The sequence below is a fragment of the Pholis gunnellus genome (assembly GCF_910591455.1).
Source record: "Pholis gunnellus genome assembly, chromosome: 18".
NCBI classification, from domain to species: domain Eukaryota; kingdom Metazoa; phylum Chordata; class Actinopteri; order Perciformes; family Pholidae; genus Pholis; species Pholis gunnellus.
Genome location: NC_136545.1, coordinates 10,400,603 through 10,414,103, shown reverse-complemented (window position 1 = coordinate 10,414,103; position 13,501 = coordinate 10,400,603). Strand labels below are relative to the sequence as shown.

Below are 13,501 nucleotides of genomic sequence, written 5' to 3'. Positions count from 1 at the left end.
GTTGTAATTTGACCTAGCTGGCATTCAGTCAGGGGCGCAATTTTGCATCTAAAGCGCTTTGACTGCAACTTTGACAACAGTGAAGGTATTTTACACACCTGAATTCTGTTATTTGCTAAATCAATGCTGGTTCATAAGTGGCTAAATGCTCTACTGTGTTCACCAGCTAGTTGCTAACTGTATCTATATACCGTTTGGTGCTAGACAAGTAGCGTATGTTGTTTGAAGCAGCCAAGTTGGACGACAAGCACTGAAAACCAAAACAATGAGTTAAAACATGGTAAAAACGCTCCGTAGAGCTGAGAGTAACGGCAGAGTTGGGTGGCCTGGGGGAGATTCTCTGTGGTCATTTGATAGATTATTATTATGGAAATATTGACAATAGCTGCTTAAAAGATGATACCGATCCACAAACCTTAAAAAAAATGGCGGGGATTTGTATTCTGTGGGTATGTGTAACACATTGTCATTCTTGGTCGTTTATTTTATCAGCTGATCGTAACGTAAAACAAGTATATATGTAAACTTTGCTTAACAGCAGCAATATGCTCTCATGTGTCAGTTACAGCTGATAACGCTGTCCCGACCGACGGCGTCATTGCGGAAGCGTAGCACCCAAACATCCGGTTCCCCTTAAAGGTGCTCAGTGCTAGCTCTGTCAGCGCTTTTGCTGTTGTTTGCACTGTTAGCACCGTTAGCTGCAAGCTGCGTCGCTATCTAGCCAAAGTTAGCAAACACTAACATTAGCCACAGTCTATACCGTAACAAGTAAGACAGAAAACAATGTATTCAATGTTCCATTTCTTCATTCACTTTATTTTAATCACAGGGAGTGACAAACAGTGAGATTGAGCTTTCCTCCGACCATTCATCAGAACAACTCTGTATGTCTAACAAGTACTATTGGTGGAACAGGAGATTGTTTATTTTGATCCTGCAAAAACTACTCTAGTGTCTATAATCAAACCTGTCTCATTTTACAACTAATCAGCACATTTTCTGTGGGTTCCTCCTTTTTGCCAGCCTTGCACTGTGTGCATCTCACAGATTGGAGCACAACAATCATTAAAAACCACAGCACCAGCCCATGTGCAGGGGAATCTGCACAGAGTCAGTGTCATGCTGGTGGATGGCAGTGAGCTTGAAATCCTGCTGATGCAACACTTTCTGCCCCAGAAACATGTCTGTTGCTAAACACGACCAGTGAACACCCCCTCCCCGAAGTCTGCCTGTGAGTAAGAAGGGGAGTAAAAGAAATAAAGTGAGAGAGAGAGACAGGTGGTCGGGCCGGTCTTTTCCTTGCCCTCCGCTCCTTTTTGAACTTTTCTTTCATTCTTCCAGTTCATTCTGTGCTTCTTTCCATAGCGCCAGTGACAAGGCGCTCCATTCACTGCCTCATTCTTCCACCCCTCCCTCCTCCCTCCATCTCCCTCACACACCCCGACCCCATCCCCTCCCTCCTGGCTCCTTTGTCTAGCTTGCGGGGGCCTGCTTTAGCTGCTATTCACCAGCCAGACGGACCGCCATTGACTGGACCTCCCCCCCCCCCCAACATCCCTCCCTCCGACAAACACCCTCACACACACATATGCACACAGCAACCTGGCCATTCCCCACCCTACGCCCTGTATCAGGCAGCTGCTATGCTAATAGGGAGGAAGGGATGGATGGAGGGAGGGTGGGAGGGAGGGAGGGAGGGAGGGATGAGGAGGAGAGACAGAGCAGCCAGCCTATAGCACAGGGACAGAGGGAGGGAGAGCAGGGAGAGTGACCCTGCTCCTCCATCTCCATGGCCATGCCAGAGCAGCAGCTCGCCTCCTGTTACACAAAGGGAATCCCCGGCCCTCCTCCCCCTTCTCACCCCTCTCCCCCCTCCTTCCACCCCTCTGTTCCCCTCTTTCTCATTCAAATCCATTTTATACCCCAGTGGTAAAGGGAGCTGTAAGTGCAGTATGTAAAGTAACCTTACTCCTGCCCCGCGGGCGTAACCATTCAGGGCTCAAGACACAGAGAACAGCCTGTGTGTGTGTGTGTGTGTGTGTGTGTGTGTGTGTGTGTGTGTGTGTGTGTGTGTGTGTGTGTGTCTGTGTGTCTGTGCGTGTGCGTGTGTGTGCATGTCCATTCCCCTGCTTTGTTTAGGACTGCAGCCCATACCTCCACACACACACACACACACACACACACACAGACACACACACACACACAACTGACACCTGTCCTTGAGTCAAGTTGCATCTCCCTTCGTACTCAAATAGTCGTCACATTAGAGACACACATTTTACACACACATTCAGACATCCGCCAATCACTGTTTGGTATTAAGCAATTTATACTTAAGTACACTCAGTTACCAATAGATTAGGGACATCAAGCCAGAAGTCTGATACAACAGCCCTGCATCAAATGCTAACTTAATGAAAGTTACAGTCTTCAATGAAAGTGTTTTATTCAACTATGACATTTTGGAAGATGTTAGTTTGAACAAGGCATTATAGAGAGAGGTGTTTCTAATATTTTGTCCACCCCACTTATATAATTTGCAGTGGGCCTAAATGTTATGAGTGAATGGACTAATGCTACATTTGATTGCATTCATGGCTTGCACTAGATTGTCCCTCCATAGACTTTTCCTGTAAAAAGGTGCAATAAAAATACATCAATCAAGTAGAAAGACAATAAAAATGCACAATTGAACTTTATACAACTTTCAAAACCATAATCTGAAGACCATGAATGTTGCATAAAGAGTTGCTTCTTTTTTCTATTACAGTGGAAATGAGGCTCAGGTTCAATTTTTGTTCTCCATGAAAACCAATTTGAGATTTGACTCAAAAGTCCGGTTTAATAAGTTAATTTATATGTTGACAGTTTGTTTGACTGATTGGAATTCAATGGCCATGTCTGTGTGTTGGCATGTTTGTGTCAGCATCTTTCCTCGGGTAGCATGTGTACACATCTCTTTTGGTGAGTTTTGGGGAGGGTGGATGGGGGGAGTTGGCAGGAAGGCATTTCTCTCTCTCTCTCTCTCTCTCTCTTCTCTCTCTCTGTCCCTCCTGTTCTGTTATTTACCCCTGTGCAGTGTGACCCTGTGCCCCATCAGGGAGGCACGTCCCATTTGACATCTGCCTGTTTGCAGGGGGAGGGAGGGAGGGCATACAAGGGGTGGGGTGCCCATATGGAGCTTCCACCTCCCCGCATCCACCTCCCCCACCCCAACCCGACCCAGCCTGCCCCCATCCCTAACGCACACAGAACTCCAACACCACATCTCCTGTTGCCTGCACCCTTTGTTTCTCCGTGTGTGTGTGTGTGTGTGTGTGTGTGTGTGAGAGAGAGAGAGGGAGAGAGATGTCATGCCATTCCAACACACAGACCTGCTGCAAGCCAGGTGGGAGACGGAGGACTGAGGGTTGTGTTTGAAGAGATGGATGGATTGATTAATTGATTGATTGATTCATTGTTTGTGTTTAACATAATGTTCTACACGTTTAAAGTACTCCCTAACTATGTACATAGATGGATCGACCCACCCATCCACCCTCATCTAAATCCTGCTGTCCTCATGTGTTGCATGATAGGGTGTACCAATTACCCTGTATGGATTATCCTCCAACACAATGATTCAGTGTGCTGGATGTACAATGAGCAGGCTGGCCGCAGGGCTGGATCTAGGCTAACGAGCTCGGTGGAGTTTAAATGGCCCAGTGTAACACTGACAAAAAACTGTCGGTGATACCGCACTCTGTGACAGCATGTTCTCTGTCAGGGCCCGCTGCCTTTGTCTGACAGGCTGTTTACGATAATACCTCTTGTTAAAGGGCTTACAGTGAATTAGGTTGTTAATACATATTGTGACACATCTGTTGCAGCTATTTTTTTTTTCTATAACACTGAAAAAAATGAGGCTTAGATGGCTTTGGAAATTAATCTATATGCACTGGCTGAATTGTTTCTCTCCAGCTGGGTGATTGAGAGCATCCTATATTTAGGTCAGGTGCAGGTGAACATGCAAATTAAGGGGAAGAGAAATGTAGAGAGTCACCGGCTGCAACAGCGTCCAAACTTTATCGGACTGAAACAGGCAACATGTTCACATGTTCACCCTACCACGCCGTCACCAGCCAGATGGCTTACATGACAACGGGTATATAAAGGCATAACACTTACAATGAGACACTCAGTCGATTAGTTGCAAAAACAGAGAGGAAAGAACTCACAAAAATAATGATGACACAGAAAATCTTTCAATACACGTTACAAAATGTCAACATTGCACAATAATCCACAGACCCCCACTGATTGGTAAACAATGGAAAGGGGGGAAAAAAAACCCTCTCCAAATATAGAAGAATATAATTATTCATATTGCAGTTATAGGACGACCTGCATGAAAACATAATGTGATGACACTCTTGAATGAAAACATTTTATTCATAAAAAACATAAAAACACAAATCTTACTGAACTCAGCAACTACCCATTAGTTAGTATCCATTTTTATCGGCTACGATAAATCTGTATTTACCAGCAATCCTGCATGTGCTATATGATGACGGACAAACTCCATTTGTGCTTGTCTACAATGAGGATTTATGCAGTATGTTATGTTCTCTTAACCTATACCACAACACTTGCCATTCTATATTGAGAGTCATCCTATCCATTTATTAAAAACATCAAAATATTCTGAATATTATAAATATAAGGTTCAGTTGTTGTGATGAAATATTGAGCTGTATACACTGAATGACTAAACTGACACTTGACACATTTTTAAACTGTCAAGAGTCAGCCTGGCTGTGTTATTCTTGTGATTAGCGCCTATAATCATTCAAATATATTCATAAATATGTACGTACGCATATGAGTATGTATATGTGTGTGCGGGCATGTGCATATACATGTGTGTCAGGGAGTAATTATGGAGAATAAAGGCCTGGTTGTACAGAGTGAAACTGTGGGTTTTGAAGTGAGATGGAAGATGCTTTTCTGTTTGGCTGAGCAGACTCAATGGTCCCATTCAGCCAGCCCCCTTTCTGCCCATTGTCCTCCCACCACCAGCCCTCCACACACACACACACACACACACACACACACACACACACACACGGCTGTATGGACACAGTGGAATTGGAGTGGAGGCCTGGAGGAGAAAGAGGGATGGAGTGAGCTTCTGCTGAATCTGAGAGCTGTTTGGGGGTAAAGTGAGAAAGAGAGGGAAGGGAATTCAGGGATGGAAATAAAATGTGGATGTCTGGATATTTCTTCAATTTATTGCTAGTCTTAGTTTTTAATAATCATAATTATGATGCAGAAATGTCATGTTTTTTTTAAGGAGTGGTGTCATTGCAAATACCCAAAATGTTTGGGTGTTAAATTACTTGGTAAAAAAGAAGCAACTCCACAGTATAATAAAAAACTAAAATATAGTTAAAATGTTATGTTACAAAGTAAAAGCATGCAAAAAAGAGTGTTATATTTAATATATACTGTATATCATTGCACTATCATATATATAGTGGATATATACACTGCAAAACCTGAAGTAACTAGCTGTTAAATAAATGTAGTGAGGTAAATACAACAATAATTTCCTCTGAAATGTAGCTGGGTATAAAGTAACATGAAATGGAAATACTGAAGTAAAGTACACCACCAAACTCTACTCGAGTATTTTGGTAAATCTACTGTGTTATATTCCACCACTGTCTGTCTCTCACTTCTTTGTGGGACACCTCTTTCGGCATGTTAATGTCCAGCTTTTCTCCGTTTTTTCAGGTCAAGAAACACATGTTGTCACCATCTAATGCCCTAAGTTAGACCCCTCGTCCAGCAGTTAACCAGCTCCACACGGCAGAAACTCCCCCCCCCTCACACAATAGTTTGTATACGCACACACAGTGGTCACACAATAGTCTGGCTAGGGATATGAGGAACTCACACTCGTCAGGGGTTAATGATCGTCGGCCATTGGTTTGCAGCCCATTAGGCTATTGATCTGGCCGTGTCTTTTATGCCACCTGGGGAAAGGAATGTGCCGGGTCTCCTATTGTGTCTGTCTGCAAGTGTGTGTGTGTGTGTGTGTGTGTCAAAGAGAGGTCAATCAAAGCAGAATGGACCAGAGTGTCACACACTGTGCAGAGACAGTGGACGATTGAATATTCTTGAGGTCAGTTGGTCAAGGGTCATTTGCTCTGGATTGATTTGAAAGCAGAAATGAAGACGCACACAAAAAAATGACTTGTAAACATTTGGGAACTCACACTGACTGCACATGAACACAAACACACTTTAATATTCGTACTCAACATGAGAAGCAGTGCACAGCGCCTGAAACACCAGGGAGGTAGATAGATGATAATGCAGAGCTCAGCACCTTTGGCGGCTACGTGAGGCGCATACATACACGCCGCACACACAAAGGGAAGAAAGGAGCTTCATTCATAGCCGCTTCTATTAGTTGGCTGAATTTATTGCCTCTTCTTATAAAACATCCCTATTTATAACAATAAAACTTCTCCGTGGGTGGAAAACAACTAATTACAAGCACTCTTGTTTGTTTAATTGAGCAGCTTTTTCATGCACTTCTACTTTAAAAAAAACAAAAAAACGGTCTTAAATCAGAAACTCTGCATTCGCTAAAGTAGAGTTTGGATGACTACTACTGTGCGTAAGACATACATTACAATGGGTATATAAGTTGTAAATTATAGCTTTATTGCTAGACGATTAATCACTGGTTAATGTCGCTTTAATGACATAATATGCCTAATATGCCTTTTCTTTTGCCTAAAATGACATTTTGTGAATGACTTTCTATCAAGACATCATGTATGCAGTTATGTAAGTGTTATTCAAGGCTCATGTCAAATTTCTTTGTACCTCTTTTACTATTTATGAGACTTGCGGTTTTGTGTCATTTCCCCAATTTTCCATCTGTATTTTCATGTGTGTTCTATGGATGTTTATGGGAATCTGTCCTCCCTTAGATAGATCATCAGACCCCTCACCTACATTATCTTACATGGCAAGATCATTTTACTTTTGATACATATAAGTGTGAACAATATTTGTTGTTTATGACAGATTTGCAGTCTTTATTTGCAGCTCTACATAACACTTGCACTTAGATTTCGCTCGTTGATACTTACAATTATGTGAAAAGACTATCTGGTGCTATAAACTTTTTTGCCAACATTGTAGATTGATAAAGCGTATGAATGAGCTACGTAGCGGAGCTAGCTTAGTAGTTGCTGGTATGGCATTTGAATTGTGATTAGCTAAATTATGAAGCTAGCATTTATATTTAACAAAGTTCAGCCTATAGGCTCGGGGTAATTTATGACCCACTCATGACAGACCGGTGCATCTAAGGGTTAATACAGCAATGAGTTGCAACTTAAAACCCCTTTATTAATTATCCCTTATTATTTGTGCTACCACTATTCTGCTGTTACAAAATCAGGAGCATATTCCATTTAAATTGCATATGAATCTTTTGTCCATCATAAAGTTATTTACGAGAAAGGTGTTGGTCAACAGAGCAGCACTGGCAGGCAAATAGATGGTAGAATAAATCCACTTTGAAAAGGCTACAGTCTTTAAAACAAATATTGTTACTTGATTCGTTTTCAACCCGAGCAATCTTACTTCTGCTAGAGGGATAAAAGCATGTCTTCTTTTCTTGCTTTCTTTCCACCCCTGAACTTCTTTGCAAATGTTTCTGGATTCTGTATTTTGGGAGCAAACATCTGTTGAATCTCAGACTTACTGAAAAACACTCAGATGACACAGCTGGGGTTTAGGGGAGGGGGTTAGCGGGATCTTTAAATGTCGGGGGGCTGCCAGTTGGTCGGCCGTGTAATCAGAGTTGAACTTGAAGAAGGAAAGAAAGTGATGTCCAACACAAGATGAGAGACAGAGAGAGAGAGAGAGAGTAAAATGTGTGTGTGTGTGTGTGTGTTGAGGGGGGTCCTCCGTCCGCAGGACAATAGACAGTGGCAGCAGCAGCAGCAGCTGACCAGAGAATCCCTTCTTCTTTTGTCTCCCTGTATAATGACGTCTCCACCACACACACTCTGTCTCTCCCTTTCCCTCCCTTGCTCCCTCCCTCTTCACCCCATCACTACTCATCCCTCCTCCCGCTCTGCCTGATTTGGCTTCTGCATGTTCTTTCTTTCTCTCTTTCTTTCCTGGCATCTATTTAGCCCCCCCCCCCCTTTCCCCTCTCTTCTTTTGACCACACCTCCCCTGAAGGCTTCCATGTCTTCTTCTGTCCATCCTGCTCTTTCTCTCTAAAGTATTTGCTGTGTGCATGTGACTGTCTCTGTATGTCTGTGTTTGTGCAAGTACGTGGGTTTGTATTTATGTGTTTTCCAGCCTTTGCTCCCGAAGAATGTAACCTCTGAGACACTCTCTAAACCCAGGGAATATCTCCACTGCAGTCCATGTTATGTTAACGCCAAGCTCCCATCTGTGTGCAACCTGTGTGTTTCACTTTGTTCAGCATGTCTGGTTCCTCCATCTGCTTGTAGGGTTGGACAGCCTGCACCGTGAATGTTCCTGTAAACAAGATTGTGGGATGATTAAAGGGTGAGACAAGAAGAAAAAACTTCTGCCACGAAAACATGTTTTCATTTTTATATGGTCTTTGCTTTTATTGTGAAATGAGGGATGACTTTACCTCAAACGTTTATTTAAATGAGGAAGTTTAGGGGGGAAAGTCACTTTTGGTGGAACTGCATAGCAACCCTGAAATGTGACAAACTGTGCCTTCAAACTGTACCTAAGCACCTGAGTGAATGTACTTGGTCCAAAACATTAGTCCAGAAAGAAAAATGCCCTCTCATTGATTCATTTCATGAGCTATCTGTTTGGACCGTGATCAGATGTAACAGTTAAAGGGCTGTTGAAGTAATAAACTAATTCAAGTTCATCAGAAGTTGTCTTTCTGTATCTTATTTAAACACTTTGAGTGAGCACGTGTGCACAGCACCACACACTGTGGGGCTGGCTGAATATAAACTTCAGTGGCACCGATCAATTCAGATGGTCGTCCAGTAGAAGCTGGAAAATAAGTAGAAAGACAGACAGAGCTGATGTGAGGAACCATCTGGAGCGTGGTGGGAATTTTCAAAAATGTGGTTAGCTCAGGCTGTCTATGCAAAGTTCTCTGCACTTGTAGTTATCGCTTCCCCTCTCTCTTCATGGGAATTTTTCCTCTCTCGCTCTTTCTCTTCTCCTGAAGAGCAAACTGAAGTGTGTCAATACGGTTTCTCAGTGAATGTGTGTGTGCTGAGAAAGAGAGAAGTATGTGTTTCTGGCTATCGATGTGTGTGTGTGTGCGTGTGTGCGTGTGTGTGTGTGTGTGCGTGCGTGTGTGTGTGTGTGTGTGTGTGTTTGGTAGCTCCCCTCCAGCCAGTGCCAGGTGATATGGCCTGGTACGGAAGGTCACCGCTGTGATGTCACTTCCCTTTCCTCTCCGGATATTCCCAGCATTCTGCTGCCAGCAGCCGGGAACTCTGGGAACTCAGAGCAGGAAGGCCGGCTCCTTCAAGAGAGAGAGAGAGAGAGCATATCTATTATTATTTGGTTGTTGTTTTTTGTTGCACTGAATGACTAATTTTCTGTAAAAAAAAAAAAAAAAACATAAGCAGCGAGGAGAGAGTTAAATTGGAAGTAGAAGAGCTAATGGCACAGGAATGTGGATGGTGCTGTTGTGTAGCCAACTGTTTGTTTCTCTTACTTTATAAATGTGTGTGTTGCAGACCTATTTGATTGAGATGGTGTGAACTACAAGTATCATTTGTAAATGGAGCAATATCGCCCCCTCCTGGCTAATTATCCAGTTTTACTACAGTTTAAGTATTCGAATCAACATTTACTTACAGTACCAGAAGTAAAAGTACTCATTATGCAGTATAATAAATATTACAAGATTATTAGTATTGATGTATTAACGTGTTCATCACTTCAATGTTGCAGCTGGTAAAGATAGAGCTCATTTTAATTACTTTAAATAATGCTGGATAATTTTATCTAAAATAATACATCATCATTTATTAGTTTATTTATATTTTCTATGAATAATCTGAATTTGCAAAGTGACTAAAGCTGTCAGATAAATGTAATGGAGTTAGTACAATGTATGCCTCTGGGATGCAGTGGAGTAGAAAGTAGTATAAAATAGAAATACTCAAGTACAAGTACTTCAAAATTGTAGCCTAAGGGCAGTACTTGAGTAAATGTGCTCAGTTAAATTCCCCCATTGTTATCTTTAATGCATTGAATAACTTGTTTTCTAAATAATGAATTATATTATATTATAAATACTTATAGTTTCGATGAAGACAATAAGATGCATTCTAAATGGGTGGATCCCCCCTTACCGAGGCCACAGAGGGTGAGGTGCTATGGAGGTGCTACAGGCCGCAGCTGCACCACATTGTGGCTGCGGGTGGTGACGCGCGTGCACTCCGGTCCGACAGATGGGGGTGTGCCCACGACAGTTTCAATGCTCAACCCACAGCGGAAGCAAAGGTATTTCTGGATGGCGTGTTTAAGTCCTGCGACACTTGTGGACGCAGCCGGTAGCGTCAAACGCTTGTGCAAGCCGCACAAGGTCAGCGGCTCGTGCGTGAACTGCTGCTGTCAGCTGGCCGCGAGGAGCAGTCCGTTAGAAAAGCACGTTGTAGAAGCAACGACAGAGCTGATCCCGTTCTTTAGTCCCGATCATCAATAACTCAGACTTTAAGTTGCCTCAGAGATGGCCAGAGGAAGCCGCAGCCACCACTCAGCTCCAGCCAGGTACATTTACAGTCATTTTAAAACGGACTTATTCTGTGGTGTTGAGATATATTACAGATGACCTCGTTCAGTTTAAAGCGCAGGAAATAGGAAATTAAAACAGATACATTATTAACAGTGTAGCCTTAAGTTTGAAGTCAGTCAGGCTAATAATAACTAATATGATATTATTATACACCAGACGAGAAAAGTGTGATAGTTGTTGCGTCACAACTCACTGAGACAATGTCAACTCAGTTGTATGGAGATGACATAATGACGTGTAAATGAGTAAATCAAGGCCATCATACCTGCTTGATTTACACTCCACCCTCCATTTTAAGGATATATAGCTGATGAGAAAATTAAGCATAAGTCAATTCAATGTGGCTTTAATGGTGTGAAAGTTTCAGAAACAATGTTGCCAAAGCATCAAAATGAAAAGTTGACTGTTTGTTCTCTACGTGTGTAGCCCAGCTGTATCCCATGCCCCGGCCCCCGCTCATCCACCTCCTGCTGCGCTGGCCCCGGCTCCAGCTCAGTCCCAGGGTCCGGGCCTCATGGCCCAGATGGCTACCACAGCTGCTGGGGTGGCAGTAGGCTCGGCTATGAGCCACGTCCTTATCAGCGCCCTGTCAGGACCAAGTGGTGGAAGCAGCAGCAGCGCAGAGCCAGCCAAGCCCACATACCAGGTAAGAGGTGGAGTATAATCATACAGGTTACGATGGATAACTGAACCTATAGCTGGACTTTAGCACGTCAAGTGGGTCCTTCCTTATTGAGAGGTCTTGCACTTTTGTCTGGTTTTGAGTCTGACTTGTCTTGGTGTTTTTTCCCTCAACTGTCTGGAGCTGTTCAAAGGCAGAATGTTCTCCACCTGGACCAAGGATTTAAAGTATAGAGCCCCTGATCAGTTAACTCATTTGTCAATGGATCAAGCATTATTATTATTATTATTATTATTTGCATGGTTACTCTCTAGTTTCATATGTTGTTTGAACTCAAATAAAAAAATAAAACTGCACTGCCACCACAGAATGAGGAAGCAATTAGGTAAAGCAAAAGTCATGAGAAAGTGTTGCTGCTTATGGTTATTTTATAGTCAAAGAAACGTATCAAATTCTGAGGAAAATGTGATTTACCAAGTTACTGATATTTGAAGACATTTTGAATATGCTTGTGAGTGAACATAACACCCAGACTGTTGCTTGTAAAGTTCTGGCCAAACCAGAGCGGACCACATGACCACTCAACCACTGAGCACATTTCTGACTGTGTGTGATGTGTTTCTTTCCTTGCTTGTACAATTCCAGGAGCCCCCCCGGCCCGCTCCAGCCCAGCAAGGCCCATGTCACTTTGAGGTCAAACAGTTCCTCGACTGTGCCACCAACCAGACAGACCTGAGTCTATGTGAGGGCTTCAATGAGGCGCTCAAACAGTGCAAGTTCTCCCGCGGTGAGTGCGTCGTGAATGATGTCGAGAGCCACATAATAAATACAGCACTGCTCAAAGCAAGCGCGCACCTTTCGAGAATGATTAAGATAAGGCAGCTTTTTAAAATGTGTATGTAATTCTTCATCTAAGCTTCATGTAACTACATTTGGTCATCCTGGCAAGGCACATGATCAGGAACGTTTACAGTTTTTACACTTTTACAGTTGAGATTTTTTATTTAGCGACTTCTCATAGGGAGCTACAGCAACTCCTTACGCATACGTTTAAACAACAATGATTTTAGTGTGTATCATGTTGACCTCTTTCTGTTTTACTGTAGGTGTGACATCACTGGTGTGAATGATGGTCATCAGCGGTCGTGACGGGCATACTTCAATAAAGAAACATACTGTAGACATGACCACATAACACAAAAATGTGAACGTGTACCTCAGGCGGTGAGCATGTTGTTTTTTGTTGATTGATGACAGTGTAATGTATGAAATGTTGTTGGCATGTACAGTGATTCAACTTTTAATAAATAGCTGCTATGTACTTGCACAGTCTGTCAGTGTGGGTTGTCTTTATTTCTGTCATGTCACGTTTTTAGCCACAAGTTGCCCCTTACTGTATGTTTTTTTTATAATTGTCAATTTGCTAATTTTTCATTTGTTTATTTTCCAATCGTTTTTTGTTACAAGCCTCTGTTAGCTCAGCTGTAATGATACATATATAATAAATATTCTGCGTACCCTCAACCATCACAGCCTGCCATTATGAATCAAATATAATGTATCCAGGGTCATGTATCCAAACCTTGCTTTGGAGCTTTTATTGGCGCAGGGTTGTCTCCCACATAATTTGTTTTGTTTAAAAGATGTTTTAATTAAATCAATCTAACCATTTGGCAGTACCTCTATGCCCCTCTAGATGGCGGTCTGAGGCGTACCGGTGGGCCACGGCCCAGTGAGGACCTTTATATATGGCGAGGACATGATTCATGATTTATTTTTTTGGACTTTGCATGGACAAATGATGACCAAAAAGGCATTCACAGAAATATATAGAGTTGTTAACCTACACAGTGATGCTAGACCTCATATGAAACTCTATTAAAACTCAAATAAGATCAATCCAAATAGACGTATTGGGGATTTGGGAAAGGGTAGTGCTGTGTGAACACACCAATCACAGATATAGATATATCACAGAAGTAAAAGTAATTTAAGAGTCGAGGTAAAAAACAACAACAACAGCAAAACAGAGCAATGAACAGCTTTAA

General features: G+C 42.5%; 1 protein-coding gene across 1 annotated transcript; it reads left to right on the top strand.

Annotated features, from left to right (window-relative positions):
* Positions 1-10,589: 10,589 nt before the first annotated feature.
* chchd10 (coiled-coil-helix-coiled-coil-helix domain containing 10) lies at positions 10,590-12,785 on the top strand. Its single transcript, XM_079179742.1, has 4 exons — positions 10,590-10,806; positions 11,258-11,477; positions 12,099-12,240; positions 12,560-12,785. Exons 1-4 carry the CDS (start codon positions 10,766-10,768, stop codon positions 12,577-12,579), a joined length of 423 nt encoding a protein of 140 aa, XP_079035868.1. The 5' UTR covers positions 10,590-10,765; the 3' UTR covers positions 12,580-12,785.
* Positions 12,786-13,501: the final 716 nt, after the last annotated feature.